General features: G+C 38.0%; 1 protein-coding gene across 4 annotated transcripts in view; it reads left to right on the forward strand.

The window, feature by feature from the left end:
- LOC117410346 (putative Polycomb group protein ASXL2) overlaps nucleotides 1-14,339 on the forward strand; it is a 96,657-nt gene extending 82,318 nt beyond the window's left edge. For all 4 annotated transcript variants that reach the window (XM_034016778.3, XM_059025737.1, XM_059025738.1 and 1 more), the window contains 6 exons: nucleotides 2,120-2,260; nucleotides 2,876-3,039; nucleotides 4,852-4,948; nucleotides 6,074-6,179; nucleotides 8,376-9,096; nucleotides 11,771-14,339. In XM_034016778.3, the coding sequence (XP_033872669.1) occupies nucleotides 2,120-2,260; nucleotides 2,876-3,039; nucleotides 4,852-4,948; nucleotides 6,074-6,179; nucleotides 8,376-9,096; nucleotides 11,771-14,137 (3,596 nt within the window). In that variant the 3' untranslated portion in view covers nucleotides 14,138-14,339. The remainder of the gene's footprint in view (nucleotides 1-2,119; nucleotides 2,261-2,875; nucleotides 3,040-4,851; nucleotides 4,949-6,073; nucleotides 6,180-8,375; nucleotides 9,097-11,770) is intronic.
- The last annotated feature ends 1,024 nt before the right edge of the window (nucleotides 14,340-15,363 follow it).

Below are 15,363 nucleotides of genomic sequence, written 5' to 3' on the forward strand. Positions count from 1 at the left end.
AGAAAACAGCTATTGTAATGATGCAAGTATGATGACTTGCTTTTTCTATGTGATTGAAAAATTGGGGCAGCATACTGATGCTGCAATTCCATCAGTCCATTTGATGTTGACTTCTGATGTTTTTTACATTGCAGAATGTCGATTTAAAGACTTTTCTTAAAAAGTGGCTAATTGCTCCCACTATGCATGTGTATTTTACATACACATTTGTCTCAATTGAAAGAATCAATGTTTGGTATTGCTAAAACAAACTGCACTGGCATTGTTATATGGTATCTATGTTTCTGTGATTTTAAAAAGCTTGCATCAGTTTAATATATATATAGGAGGCTGTGTGGTCCAGTGGTTAAAGCAAAGGTCTTGTAACCAGGAGGTCCCCCGTTCAAATCCCGGCTCAGCCACTGACTCATTGTGTGACCCTGAGCAAGTCACTTAACCTCCTTGTGCTCCGTCTTTCGGGTGAGAAGTAAGTGACTCTGCAGCTGATGCATAGTTCACACACCCTAGTATCTGTAAGTCGCCTTGGATAAAGGTGTCTGCTAAATAAACAAATAATAATATTTAATTTAAACATAATGTAAATGCAGAATTAAATCATAGTATTGTAAATAATCGTTTATGCATCAGTTTCTCTTTTTTATATTTATGCATTTAAATAATATATTGTTTAGTTGTGCAACACAATCTGGAAGGATATTAACCAACTAGCAGAATTGAGAAATATGCATATCTCATGCTAAAATGGGGATTAGAGCCTAAAGACTAAAAATAAATCAGAATTTTTATAAGGAGTCCTACAGGCACTTACAACATCGTCGAAAAAACAGTTAATTGTACAAAATCCTTCCAAGGGGAAGAATCAGTATTAAAGAGCTAGTTGCAGATATTACTGTTAATACTATGTTTAGGTTTTGAGCTTTACTAAGACAGTCCTGTTGTCAAAGCTAACTACAAAGAAGGCACAGTTATGAAAAAAAAAAAAAAAACGATTTCATTTCAAAGCTTCACACTGACTTTCTTACAGCAACACTCTCTAATGCCTCTTTTCCATTGTACAACTGAGCCATGCTGGGGCTGTACCAAGCCCTCACTGTGCGGTTAAGGGGAGCCTGGGTTGTTTTTCCACTGCAGAGCCGAGCCGTGCTACTGACGTCACACACAATGAAAGACAGTTGTTATTAATTATTGTTATTAACTCAGTTTGCCAAAAGGTGCGCAAACAAATGGTGTTCAAAAATTAATAGACCAACGTTACAGCTGTATCTTGTATCAATATATTTTGTAACTATATTTAGGAATTTTTTTATAATCCACAAATTTTACTAATTTATATCAACTTAATAAAGTTCAATCAGTTCTTTTGAAGGGGAAAAATGAAGGTTTTAAAAATATGATTTGCCAAAGATATCCCATTTAAGGAGAATTGTTGTTTTTTGTTTGGGTGCTTAAAAAAAGAAGCCGTGCGAGCGCAACGAGAGCCGTAGTTGTGTGGCACAGGTACAGCTGTGTTTTGTTTTACTATATTTTTGTAAATACGTTTAGAATTTTTTTTTTCCACACTTATATTTTCTTTATATTAATATAATAAAGGTGAAGGATGAGAAATTTGGTAGAATTTTGTGTTTTTGAGTGTGTTAGTTAAGTGTATCGTACCCAGTTTATGTCCATTAGCTTCAAGTCGTCAGAAATTCGGGCATAAACTTTCTCATTTCTGACGCACGACTCCAGATCTTCCTGAACACTTCTATCTGCCCACAGAGAAACTAGAGCCTGCACTTCCTCAGTGTCCCAAGGCTGTACCTTTCTCTCATCACACTCGCTGCCTGCCAAGTTGTTTGTCTTTCTGGAGTGTACTGACTGATGCAACATAATGACAAAAATCCTTAACCCCGCCCCTGGCCCAGCTTGGCTCCAAGCCAGATATATATTGTTAATTGAATTATTACAGTGATATTTAGCTTTCAGGAAGGGGCAGTTGCTAGGCTGCATTTAATCAGGCATTAGCTTTTATGCAGTTTTATTTAAAAAAAACTATTTATTGTTACAGTTATCAGTTACATTTGTGAAGAGGATGCTTGATCTTTATTGAGATATGTTGTGTTCTCTTGTGTCTTCTCAGGGTGGGAGGTGAAGCAGTCGGACAGACGATCGTCCAGCCCTCAGAACTCCACCTCCAGCTCATCGTCTTCTGTGAAAACAGACCAGTCCTCTTCAGCAGCTGGCAAGAAAACATCTCAGAGGTCTGACAGACTCAATGCAAGTGAGTGTAGGGCATTTAGAAATGAACCTGGGCTTTCTCCTCAAGCACAAAATCTGTTTTCATCCATATTTAATGTGAGTCTGTTTGTTTGTGCATGAAGTATATGTTGTACTGTGGGCCTTCAATAAAATCTGGTATTTCATACAAATCCTAATCCTTCTGATGCAAGATCAGGCTCATCTTGAATTGCAATACCTATGTACATTTTTTGCTCTAGTGGGCTAGTGGCACATGTTTCTTCACAGGCAAACTGTGGTGCCCATGTAGATGTTTACTTTGTTAGAAAAAAATATTCACAGGGAATTCAGGAACTAATATGGTGCTATGGTACTATGTTGGTGGTAGTGTGAAGTAATGGCTTTGTGAAGTGACCCAGTAATAATGATCAAGGCAGTTATTAAGTCAAGGTAAGAACACAAACTGTGTAAAAGAAAACCAAGAAACCCTTCATAAACTGGATATTTTTCTGTAAACAATTGAAAATAAAACAAATAGCGATTGAAACCCCACATTGAAAGGCTTCTATCATAAAGCTTTCTCTTTGAAAAACATCTTATGCACACCGACTTTCCTTTTTATACAAAGGGTATGGTTTCTATTTGCTGTTTGGTTTAGGGCAGCTGAAGCGTTCAAAATGTGCAGAGATCGACGTGGAAACTCCAGACTCCATCTTGGTGAACACCAACTTGCGGGCCTTGATAAACAAGCACACTTTCTGTGTGTTACCCCCGGAGTGCCAGCAGCGTTTACTGAGCCTTCTGCCAGAGGTGGATAGGCAGGTTAGTCTCATCACACAATATATATTTTTTATTATTCTATTGATTCTGTAATGTTCACATTTACAGTAAAACAAAATAAGTAATATTATTGAGTCTGCTGTTCAGTGTAATACAAAAATTACTTAATTTCTATTGTAGACCATGCAAGTCATTTCCTTCACTTGTGTCTAAAGGTAAGTTAAACACAATCTGCCTTTGTGGGATGCCTTTGTGAAGCTGCTGTAAAACAATATTTCTGGTTGATTCATAGGGTTTAGAAAAGTCATCATTAAGGGTTTTTAAACAAGCTGCAAATAAAAGGGGCCCTCCTCAGCCAAAGGCTAAATTTCTCTATAGTGGACTAAAAATGTTTTGTCTCTTTTAGCTAGTAGAGTCAATCTATTTTTACAAGGAATAACCACTTACTTCTGTTAAGCCTGGTCTGTCATCGTCTATAGCCCAAGCCGTTGACGAAATTTGTATTTCTAAATTGTAAAGTTTGTTCTTAAAATTACATATTGTATAATTTCTCTTTAATATTGTTATTTATTATTATTTATTATTTATTTATTTATGTTATAATGTCGATTTATTATAGATGCATATCTGGGTTCTATGACATTTAAAAACACTCAATGGTATTACAGCACTACTTCAGAATAATTTATGCCAAGCATTGTGGGGAAAAATGATTGAACCAAGAAGTGTGTTCTGTAGTTTAGTACCCTCTAGGTTGAGCCTGAAATATCTATTCATTATATTCTAATAGAACCTTTCAACTGAGGATGCCTTCAAATGTAGCCTGAAATATATGAAAGTTGGAAGAGTTCATTTTTGCAATAGGTTCTGCATGTTAAAACATTTTAACATGCAGAACCTATTGGGTGAAAAATGTTAAATTGCACTAAACTTTATGTGCTGCGTGAATGTTTTTTGAAAATGTGTTGTATCAACCAAAGATTAAATGAGAAAGAAAACGGTGAAAGGGTGTTTACAGTAAGAAAATGGTGCCTTTTATTATAATAATATACTCCATAGTCAGTTTGTCGCTCAAGTGCAAGAGATACACCATTGGCATTGAAATCATGCTTGATGCAGTACGGATTGTAACAGTGAAACACCAGAGGAACTTAATAGTATTTTAGAATGTCATGTTAAGTGATAACCACCCTTTCCAGTGATAACCTTGAGACTTTATCTCAAGTTATCTATGCCTGTCTTTAGCAACAACAAACCTCAATGGAAGTTCTTAAGAAGACACCCATTGTGTACGTTCAGTTCATGAGGCATACAGAGGTTAGCTCCAGTATTGTTTCTGATTTAATCAGAGCCCGAACTGGATCTGTTTAGGGAGGTTAAAGGGGAAGACTTTCATAGCTGGAGAAGGGCTATGTTTCAAACAAGTGAACTGTGAAGGAGGGTTGCCCGTGTACATTGTATTAGGGATGCCAAATGGGCATCTGGATACTAAAACCATAAACACAGTCAGTGATCTGAATAATTTGGATGTTCTGGAACTGGAGATGACTCCATATAAAATCTCAGAATGAGGCTAGCAATTTTTAATAGCGAGAACTTACCTGGAAAAGCTCATGAGAACATATTTTAAAAAGCAGACAAGGATCTTACAATCAAACTCAAGATTCATAAATAATAAAGAACAATTAATAGCAGAACTTTTTTTTTTCATAAAATGTTTATTCATTAATCACAAAATAGAGCACATTTTGACTATACTTTAGAGCCCAAACCTCGTATGTTAATCACTGTACTTACGCCCCTGAAGCTGTGACATGTTTGACCTGATTGCACGATTGACTCTTCCTCTATTAGGTGAGTGCTGATGGATTGATGAAGTTGAGCAGCTCGGCCTTAAATAATGAATTCTTTACATCTGCAGCTCAGTCCTGGAAGGACAGATTATCAGAGGGTCAGTATCAAGTTCTTAGCTTATTATACTGTAGTACTCTTGTATAAAATGTATCTATATTGTCCATATTTGATTATTAATGTCTTACTTGATTTTCGAAAAAAAAGTCTGTAATGTGTCATTGATTCAGTAGATGGTGCTATAGAGCATAGTGGTTTATGGTGAGACAGCACCAGTAGCCGCTGTGCTAATAAATGGAATTATAGGTTTTAAAATTGTTGAAAACTGAATTACACGTTGAAAGATAATTAAAAAGAAAACTTTAACTGTGCAATAATAATAATAATAATAATAATAATAATAATAATAATAATAATAATAATAATAATACATGTTTTTTAAAAAGTGTTTATAATGTTATTTGGAATATCATACCAAAGAAGTAATAACATTTAATAACATTTCATAACCTCTAATAAGCAGAAGTAAAAGTATTAGCATTACAGTACAACACTAACTAACAGAACTAATGAGGGCTGAAAGTAATTTAGTCTTTTTTTTTTTTTGTAGTTAATTTTCTTGATAATTGATCAACACACTAAAAAGGATGTATTCCAAGGCCAACAACTACTGCAATCTTCTAGCTTTGCCTGCTTTAAAAGCACAACACAGCCAGTAATGAACCTTGATTAGACGAGCTTACTCATATGCAGGTAGTGTAGAAGGAGCTAACTCTTAAATTGAAACATAGAAATGAAGTCGTCTCATCTTACTTATTATAGTTTACACACCGGTAGATAATTCTGTCAGTGTGATTAGTGCTTAAGGTAGGGCTAAGGAAAGACCACATGTACGCAACAAATCTGTAGCTTTTGCTAGTTTTGTGACATGTCTCCCCCCCCCCCCCCAGAAAGGAGCCATTGGTACTAAATTGTATAGATGAGGGCAATTGCTTTGTTTAATACCTGCTGAAAAAAAAAACATGTCAAAGGGAATTACTCAGATTTCATGATTATCTGCACTCCCTTAGTAGCCAGTCAACCAGCAAGCAAGAAGACATTCAAAGAGGTGTAGGCAACTTCTTAACCAAAAAAAAACACCAAGACTCCTCATTGAATGTATTTGAACTCAGGAGAAATAACTGCCAGTTGATATTTCGTTTTTTTTTCATTTCCTTTCACACAGGTGAGTTCACACCAGAGATGCGACTGAGAATACGACAGGAGATTGAAAAAGAAAAGAAGGTGGAGCTGTGGAAGGAACATTTTTTCGAGAGATACTATGGCGAGAAGTAAGCTATGCTGGATAAACTATTTGCATTTTTTACTGCATTAGTCTTTATTGTAATTAAGTATTTTTTTTTACCATGTTCTACAGATAGAAAAATGCTGAGAAAATGCTAGAAGCATGGAGTTGACTCCAATAATAGAGACAAACTAGTTCTTATCTAAACAGCAGAGTTGCATTACATTCACATTTCTACCTCATCTATACAAAACATTGACTCAAATCCTCAAAAGAAAAACAAAACAAAGTGGGTGGCGAGAGACTGGTTATTCTGTGGCCAATCTTGGCTGTATAAGTTATTGGCTCAGGGCAGGATCAGCAGTCCTGAGGTTGGTAAGTGAAAAGGAGCAGAGTGACTCAAGAAGATGAATATGCTCCCACACCCCCAATAACAACAGATTTCTTATTTTGGTTATGTGCATACTTTAGAAGTAGCATTGATTCTGGAATTGGGTCTGGATGTAATATTTCTTTGTAGTAGTTTGTTTGGTCTGGATGAGCAAACTTAATTGATACTTTAATTTGCCTGTTTTTAATTTAATGCACTTCTAGTTTCCAAAATCAGTTCTTTCAAATTCAGCAGGGTCACATGTCATTCTAATCATTATAGATTAAATTTCAGTCAAGAAAAACACAGAAGTTACATGGTGAATGTAAAACATTACACAAAGAACTTAAAACAACCCATAATAGTACTTTGCCTTATTTAAACAAGAGAATCTACTGCTGTTTAGTATTTTCTATACAACAAACTCAGAAATAATTAATTTAACATGACAGGCCATGATCACACAAAATATTGGCTCTAAATTCATTATACTTAGTTGTACACTGAATACTTCATGAGATTTGACTTCCATCAGATTTGTTTTCTCGTGAGGATTCCACGGTGGCTTTAGTAAATATTATAGTTTAATGTCTTCTTGAAACAAAAAACAAGATGCTGAGCATTCATCTGTTAAAATTGTTGCAGAATGCCTGAGTGCAAGGCACAGTCCTTACAAGCTGAAATGTTCTTGTTGTGTCAGCACAGCATGTTTTAAAATGCATTGCCCGTTTGGTTGCTGTGCTACACAAACCATCAGTTTGATGGTGGAATACATAATTAATCATGAGTATATATAAGGAGTTACTAAATACAATTCCAGGTTATAGCAAGCACTTACGGATAACCATTTGACAGTGTGTCTAATGGTTAACAAAGTTATAAAGCTGTCCCAGTTTTAGGGTCAGACTATATTGTTCATAAAAATGTCTGTTGCAAGGGCTCCCAAATGGCACATCCGGTAAAGGCATTCTGCATGGAGTGCAGGATGCGCCCTATAGCCTGGAGGTCACCAGTTCAAGTCCAGGCTATTCCACTGCCGACAGTAGACGGGTATTCCCGGGTGGCGGCGCACAATTGGCCGAGCGCCGTCCAGGTGGGGGACGGCTTAGGTCGGCCAGGGTTTCCTCGGCTCACCGCGCACCAGAAACCCCTGTGGACTGGTCGTTGCCTGCAGGCCTGCCTGTAAGTTGCCCAGAGCTGCGTGGTCCTCCGACACTGTAGCTCTGAGGTGGCTGCATGGTGGTCCTGCAAAATGAAAAGAAGTGGTTTCGGAGGATGCGTGTGTCCATCTTCGTCTTTCTCCACTTATTTGTACGTATTTGCCCAATTTCCCTGATATGATCGATGAGTTACAATAAAATAAAATGATACAACAGCATTTACTGTACTTCACAAAGAATAAACAACCAGTCAGCAGTGGATATTTTTTAATGCAGTTTTAGTCTCTAATCTTTAGCTTGGTTAGCACGATTAGAAGAGATACATACACACTACATAGACGTATTATTAATGTGATGTTGACCCAAAAACACAACTGGAACTGACTTTTCTAATTTATTTATTCTTAAAAACACCATGATTACATTAGTGCTCTGGTATTGATCTGCAGGTGCAAAATGTTAAATTGCTGCCATCACCAAGCAAAAACAGACCCCTTTTTTTTTTAAACCAGACAAAATAGCACCTATTAGGAAAGCAACACTGAAAACTGAATTGTTGGCAAAGTAGCAACAATATTTTTTTTGTTTGAGCAATCATATTTGCTATCCAGCCCATTCTCCATTTTTCATAATTTTCCAAGGAACCACATTAGGTTTGAGTGACATCTGGCATTCTTTTTTTTTTTTTGCTTTAATTTATTTTTCTTTTCAGTTCTGGTCTAAGCTTGGAAGAATCCAAAATGCTGACAGTAGGCACGAAGAACCCAGAGGCCACCATACATCAGCCCACCCCCTCAGCCCCCAGGCAGGCGTCTGCAGTGAAGACAGCGGTGAAGGCTGAGCTCAAGGAGGAACTCAAGGTTAAAATAGACAAAAAATCTGCCTCTGAAATTAAGAAAGATGACAAGAAAGACTCTGGAGCAATAGAAATTTTAAAGACAAATCCCAGAGATAAAATGCTTAAAACAGAGAGGTCACAAGCCAGAGCAGGCCATGAAAAGACTCCAGAAAGCCATGTAGTTGAGAAGCCTGTTGTGGCTGAAGCAAAAGCAGTTTCAACACCAGTTAAAGTCAAAACCGAGGAAGAAGCAAAAGACATAGAGTTCCTGACGACAGACTCACAGGAGCAGGGTGGATCCAAACTAAAGGTGTCTCCACAGAGCACTAAAATGCCCAGTCATGACCAAATGGAAGTGACCATGACACCAGTGGACAAACAAGAGGGTGATAGACTCAGGAAGATGCCGGAGGCAGAGCAAATGGATGTCGCCCAGGCGGGACTGAAGAGAAAGTCCCCTTGTCAGCAGGAGGAGGTGCTGTCAAGCCCTGAGAAGAGGCCCCGGGTGTCAGAGCAGCAGTTATTTCGGACCCCTCCCAAAAGCCCTCCCAACAGCAGGGAAAACACTCCAGAGCCAAAGGTCCCTCCACTCAAGGTAAGCACAGATGGTTCTGTACATGCAGCTGTTCTGCAGCTCTGCACTTCTACTACAAGTCAGTTGTATTTGAACTAGCTCGGGCTGTGTTCGAAGGTTCGTTCGCTAGCCAGGAATTCAAAGGTAGTTCTGAACCTTCGAAGGTTCGTCAGGCGGCATTCACGCACTGGCAGATGTTTTTATTTTGTTTGTTTCTCTTTTAACAGAAATCGTTTGACAACGTATGGATACTATAAATGTCACCGCAAAATGTGATCTTTGTATAATGCCTATTACTTAAACAAAAGTTGTTGTATTAAAATCCACTACCAGATTGTTATACGTAGCACCTCTTTATCAATGACGCGCCGCCGTGCATTGGAGCAAGGTATAATACCAAAGCACTGGGGGAGTACCTATAGCAGCAATATTGCTTCAATAAAATATGCACTTAATACCTAGTGTACAACACGTAAGAGAAGTGTTATAGTAGAATAAGTACAAAACTTAAAATATACGCTAACACTAATAATTTTTATTTAAAAAACTAAATACGTAGGCTAATAAAGCACTGCCCCTTTAAAAAATAAACAAACCACAGTTGAAAGGTCACAGCACAGAGACAGACAGTGTCCAAGAAACAGGTTTCAGAAAGAACCTCTCGTTTTATCTACAGTTTGCAAAAAGATGTTCTCCCAGTCTGAATAATTTCGTTGAGCTATGTTACATTTTGGAGAAAATTAGCATTTATTTTCAGCAGTATAGTGTGGGACCAGGGGAATAAATGTTATAAAGATACATCGGGGTACTCTGCATTGTGCAAAAAAAGTGTAAGTATTAATGAATCATTATTTTATAAAGGTTGCAGTGCTACTTTTTGGGTTAAAAAATAAATTAGCAAGAGCTGTATATGAAGATCCCTACCGGGGGTTACAGTGACATCTGATCTGTGTTTGGAATGTGAAACTGTTCAGCAGCTGAGAACTGGAAAGCATTTTTTGAAACACTGTTTTATTTTTTATTTTGTAAACAAGTCAGCAAGAACAAGACACGTTACAAGAAATTTTATATATTTGATTTATTCTGCCGATAATCATGAGGATCATGATAATTTACAGCCGATAGCAGAAAATTGCATTGTCATCCAACACTACTGTATGTGTATGAGTATCGCAAGCAGCATCAATTACATGTACATAAACAATGTGTGTTTTTATTTAAATGATAAAAACATGATTACTGTTCTATATAACGTATCGTTAAACTACATCTTAATGTTTTATTCCATTTATATGGATTACCTGTACGATAATAGGATTTTCAATCAACTATAAATAGTAGCTATGGTGACATCACCAGTATATTATGCAAATGAGGTAATGTGTTCCGAACCTTCGAAGGTCAATATGTGCCCTTCATTACAGCCCTAGAACTAGCACTTTAGCCTGGAGGTGTGCCTGTTTATTGGTGAATAGTTTATTTGATGTTTTATATACGTAAGCAGTAAGGCACGACAGGGTGTGGGATATACTCTAATATCCACACGCCCTGGGTGGGTTATAATTCACGAGGCGAAGCCGAGTAACCAAGATTAAGATTAATTAAGATTTAATTAACAAAAAAGTAATTTTTATTAAAAATCCTTCCGCCTCTGACCTAAAAAAAAATTATTATTATTATTATTATTATTATTTATGTTTATTATTATTATTATTATTATTATTATTATTATTATTATTATTATTATTATTATTATTTATGTTAATAATAATAAACTTAAAGAAGCACTATTTATAGATGTTAAATTGAACACTGCCATTGAAATTGCAGCTTTGAAGATTTACAGGCCCCTTTTTAGATGTTCATTCTGAACAGTAGGTGGAGCTGCAGCAAGCGATTTCGAGCAACATGGTGTTTGATTCACTGTTGTCTTTGTCGTTGTCTGAGGAAGTGCAGCAGGACAATCACACTGACCTTCTTTGCCACGTCTGGCCATATTTAGTTGCACATCAAAACAAACCTTTCTCACAAGACCTTGACAGTGTTTTTTTAATCATCCTTTGTGATCCGGGAGTAGTGACAGGAGGTATCCATGCCAGATTTGCGGTACCGTTTCACAGTGGCAACAAAGATGTTGTTTGCATTTTGAAATACTCGGACAGTGGCATAAAAAGCACACCCGTTGCCCAGGCAGTGGACTGTGTATTACTTTTTTTTCACCACTTGAATAAGTGTTGGTGTCTGATTCAGACTCATCCAAAATCTCATCTAGAGTTTGGTTTCCCAAAAGATCAAAATTGATATACCTCATCAGTCAACTTTATTATAAATTTAAATATAGCTACCGTTTTTTTCAAAATTATGTATTAAATGTGGTTAATCATGTTTATTAATATAAATTTAAATATGGCTACTGTTTTTTTTTTTTTTTTCAAAATTCTAGTGGTGTATGGATATCTACAAGTGATTCACCCCTTTTTGAAAAACAGTTTCAACCCATGGGAATATGCTGTAATATTCACACCCACATGTGACCTGTTTTGACCAATCAGGATAGAGTATTTAAAAGACCCATTTTATAATTACCTGTATCCCCCAGATATTACTATGTGTACATTTTAAAGACACATTTTGATTTATTGGGTATTAAGTGTTATAAATCTAAAATGTAAAATATATTGTTTTTCTCTTTCAGATTCCAGTCTCAAGGATCTTGCAAGCCCCTGCTGGTCAGGTCTCTCCCAGGGCCCCATTCACATCCCCAATCACCAGTCCTGGGCGTACAGGGGCACGCACCTTGGCCGACATCAAGGCTAAAGCCCAGTTGGCCAGGGCCCAGCGGGCAGCTGCTGCTGCTGCAGCAGCCGCAGCAGCCACAGCTTCATCTTCGGGGGGTGCCGTGCCGGGCCCTGGGCCAGGGGGAGGAGGTGGCCCTGAGGGGGCCAGTGGCACAGGAGATGCAGTTAGTGAGTTGGGTACAAGGGGGATCACAGCGGATCTGGGAAGAGCTGGAGGAAGGGGAGCTGCGGGAGGGATTCTTCTTGCCGGTCCAGAGGCCCAGGCCAAGAGCTTATCCTCCACTGGCTGTGACTCGAGAACACAATTACAGCAAACCTCCACACCAGAGGCCAGAGCCTGCTATACTAGCACAGCCTCCAACTCGCTGTCTGCAAGATCCCCACCAGCCACCACATCTCCAATAGGGGATTCCAGCACAAAGAACACAGCTAGTCCGTTATCGACTTCATCGCAGTCATCAAAGTCTGGCGGAGCATCCAGTTTCACTTTTAAAGAGCAATCGAAATCAGCAGCTTCTGCTCTAGATGTAACTCAGCCACCAACACAGTCATCAACAGTACCAGTTACTGATGATGGTGAGACAGACACTGACAAAACTGGGAAAGCAGGAATTACAGAACAAGTTGTTGATTTGTCTAAGGAAAAATATGTATCTCCTTTAGTACAACAGCCGTCAGCTTCTGTTGTCTCCACGGTGAAGCCCCTTGCCACAGTTTTGTCTCCGCATTCTAGCATTGCAGTAACCCTTGAGACTTCAAGCAGCATTTTCTCCACAGCATCAAGCCAAAAGACACCAGAGACCCATCCTGCAGACGGGCCTGTAACCAAGACTAGCTCTTCCATCCCTGCAAACAACCCACTTGTCACCCAGCTTCTACAAGGAAAAGAAGTCCCCCTTGAGCAAATACTTCCAAAAATCCTAACCAGAATTGAGGTGAAACCCCTTATCGTGGCCTCGTGTGATAAAGGGAAGATGTCTAATGCTACCACAGTGGTAGTGTCTGTGGCAAACAGCGAGCATCAATCCAGAGCCTACCCAGAACTCTATGGAAAAGCAGTCAACTCACAAAGGCAATTGTGGCCAAGCCAGGTGATGATGGGTAGAATGGACCTTGCCCAACAACAAAGAGAAATGCTCAATAAGACCACACAGCAACAGATACTGCAGACACTCATTGAGAGGGCCCAGAGTCAACATTTTATCCCAGTGTCACATCCTTCACAACAGGGGTTCTGCCACTTTGACCTCCCAATAGAAGAAAATTCCAGCAGTCAAAGATTTGCATTGGGTTTCATGGGCCGGAAAAGAACCTCCAAGCCCGCCATGTCAGGCCATTACCTTCTCAACATCTCAACTTATGGGAGAGGTTCTGAGAGCTACAAACGGGCTCAACTGGCCAACACGGAGAACCGTCTGGGAATGAATGCCCCCTTTGCTGCCTTGAAGAAGGAATTCAAAGAGGGTAATATGACTGCTGGGGAAAGTGAAGAGCAACACTCATTTGAAAGATCTGATGATTTGGCAGCAGGCCAGTCTGAACTTTCAGCTGTCAAGAAAGAGCAGCAGAGGCCTCTGGATGTGGAAAGAATTGGAGTGAGCCTGAGTAACATTAAATCTGATTCATTGCTTGACGTCAGTTACAATCACAGGGTGAAGCTTGAGTCTGCCTTGCTAGATCAGTTACCAAACAGGGAGGAGGACTCAACCCTGTCACCCAGCAAGGATGGTGTGGCCATAGCCAAAGAAATTGACCAAGAATCCAAGTCTAGCATAGCTAACAGTGAAGCTGGCAATCATCCGCAGGGTACCTCAGAACTTTATCAAATGCCAGTTTCTGCAGGAAACCACCAGCATCAAGAGTCTATTCGCCAGCAGAGGAAGTTGTATGAAAACCATAGCTCAGAGGTTGGACATTTTTATGGTGGGAAAATCAATGTGTCTACATCACATGCCCTGACTCACAGTTCCAAGGCACCTGGGAACTCCCCAGGCTACAGCCCAGTATCAAGCAGTGGTGGAAGTGTCATGTCTTTTTCAGTGACTGTCACAACAATTCCTGCCAGCCATACCTTAGACCATGTCAGTCATGGGGAAACAACACCAATGCAGGCTTTCACAGAAGGCTCTGGCATAGAGGACTCTCCTTCAAACTGTTACTGCAGGCTGAAAGCCATGATCATGTGCAAGGGTTGTGGAGCATTTTGTCACGATGACTGCATTGGCCCTTCCAAACTGTGCGTCTCATGTCTAGTGGTGCGATAAGAAATAAAAAAAAAATAAACACTGATTGGTTTTAATCAGGATTATTTATTGTAATCTCTTATTTTATATATATATATATATATATATATATATATATAAAGAAGACAGCACCTTATACTAGACTTGAGTCACTTGTGTTTGTGAATTGTGACAGATTTTGCACTTAAAGAATCACATCGTTATTGCACAATATTTTATTAAAGAAAAGAATATATATATATATATATATATATATATATATATATATATATATATATATATATATATATATATATATATATTTAGTAAAAAAAAAAAAAAACAGACTTATGGAATTGACAGATCCCTGCTTTTTTTCAAAACCTTTCTCAGCAAACCTTTTTTTTTCTAAACCTTTCTCAGCATGTGTTCTTGTTATGGTAATTACTGTCAAATGTAATTTGCGCGTTTGACAATTGGCTTGTTGGGCTTAGCCAGCATTCTTGGCTGACCTCATCTGAGAATTACATCCTAATTTTGCTTTCCTGAGTAAATTAAAAATGAAAATTGGTTGCATTGTTTTGTTCAGATAAGTGGGTTATTTAGCATATATTTTTTACTGCTGAAGATCATATTACAAGTTATTCATCTTTGCTGAGACCATGCACTGATCACTTCCTGTAGTGCCAATTAATTTTAGGAAACGGTATGGAGTGGTAAGTTACAGACCTGAGTTTGAATTAAAAGTATGTGCATATTTGCCATTTCTGTCCAAACTGCTGTTGAAGGCTGTGGATGAAGGTTTGTGATTGTGCTCATTGTACAGTATACTGATGGATGCAGGCAGGAGTGTGTACAGACAGGGAGTGCTAGATGTGTTTTAAAAGATACACAATTAGAAAGGAACTTTGATTGTGATCAAATAAAAAAAACATTATTTTTAAGAGATTTTCTTTTTACAAAACAAAAATTACCTTTATGCAATGTATTTATGTAAAACAGTAATATTATATATATATATATATATATATATATATATATATATATATATATATATATATATATATATCCAGAATTGTAATTGTAATATCTGAGTTGTTTAATCACCAGCATAATTGCATACCTGGTAAGATATCATCCATCAAAATGTGTGACATTCGGGATGTATTGTCTGATTCTTTATATTCTTTAGCCTATAGATTGAGTAAAAAGACAAGATCAGTGTGGCTATATAACCCAATTTACCACGCAACACATTTAATATTACA

This window comes from Acipenser ruthenus, chromosome 6 (assembly GCF_902713425.1).
Source record: "Acipenser ruthenus chromosome 6, fAciRut3.2 maternal haplotype, whole genome shotgun sequence".
NCBI classification, from domain to species: domain Eukaryota; kingdom Metazoa; phylum Chordata; class Actinopteri; order Acipenseriformes; family Acipenseridae; genus Acipenser; species Acipenser ruthenus.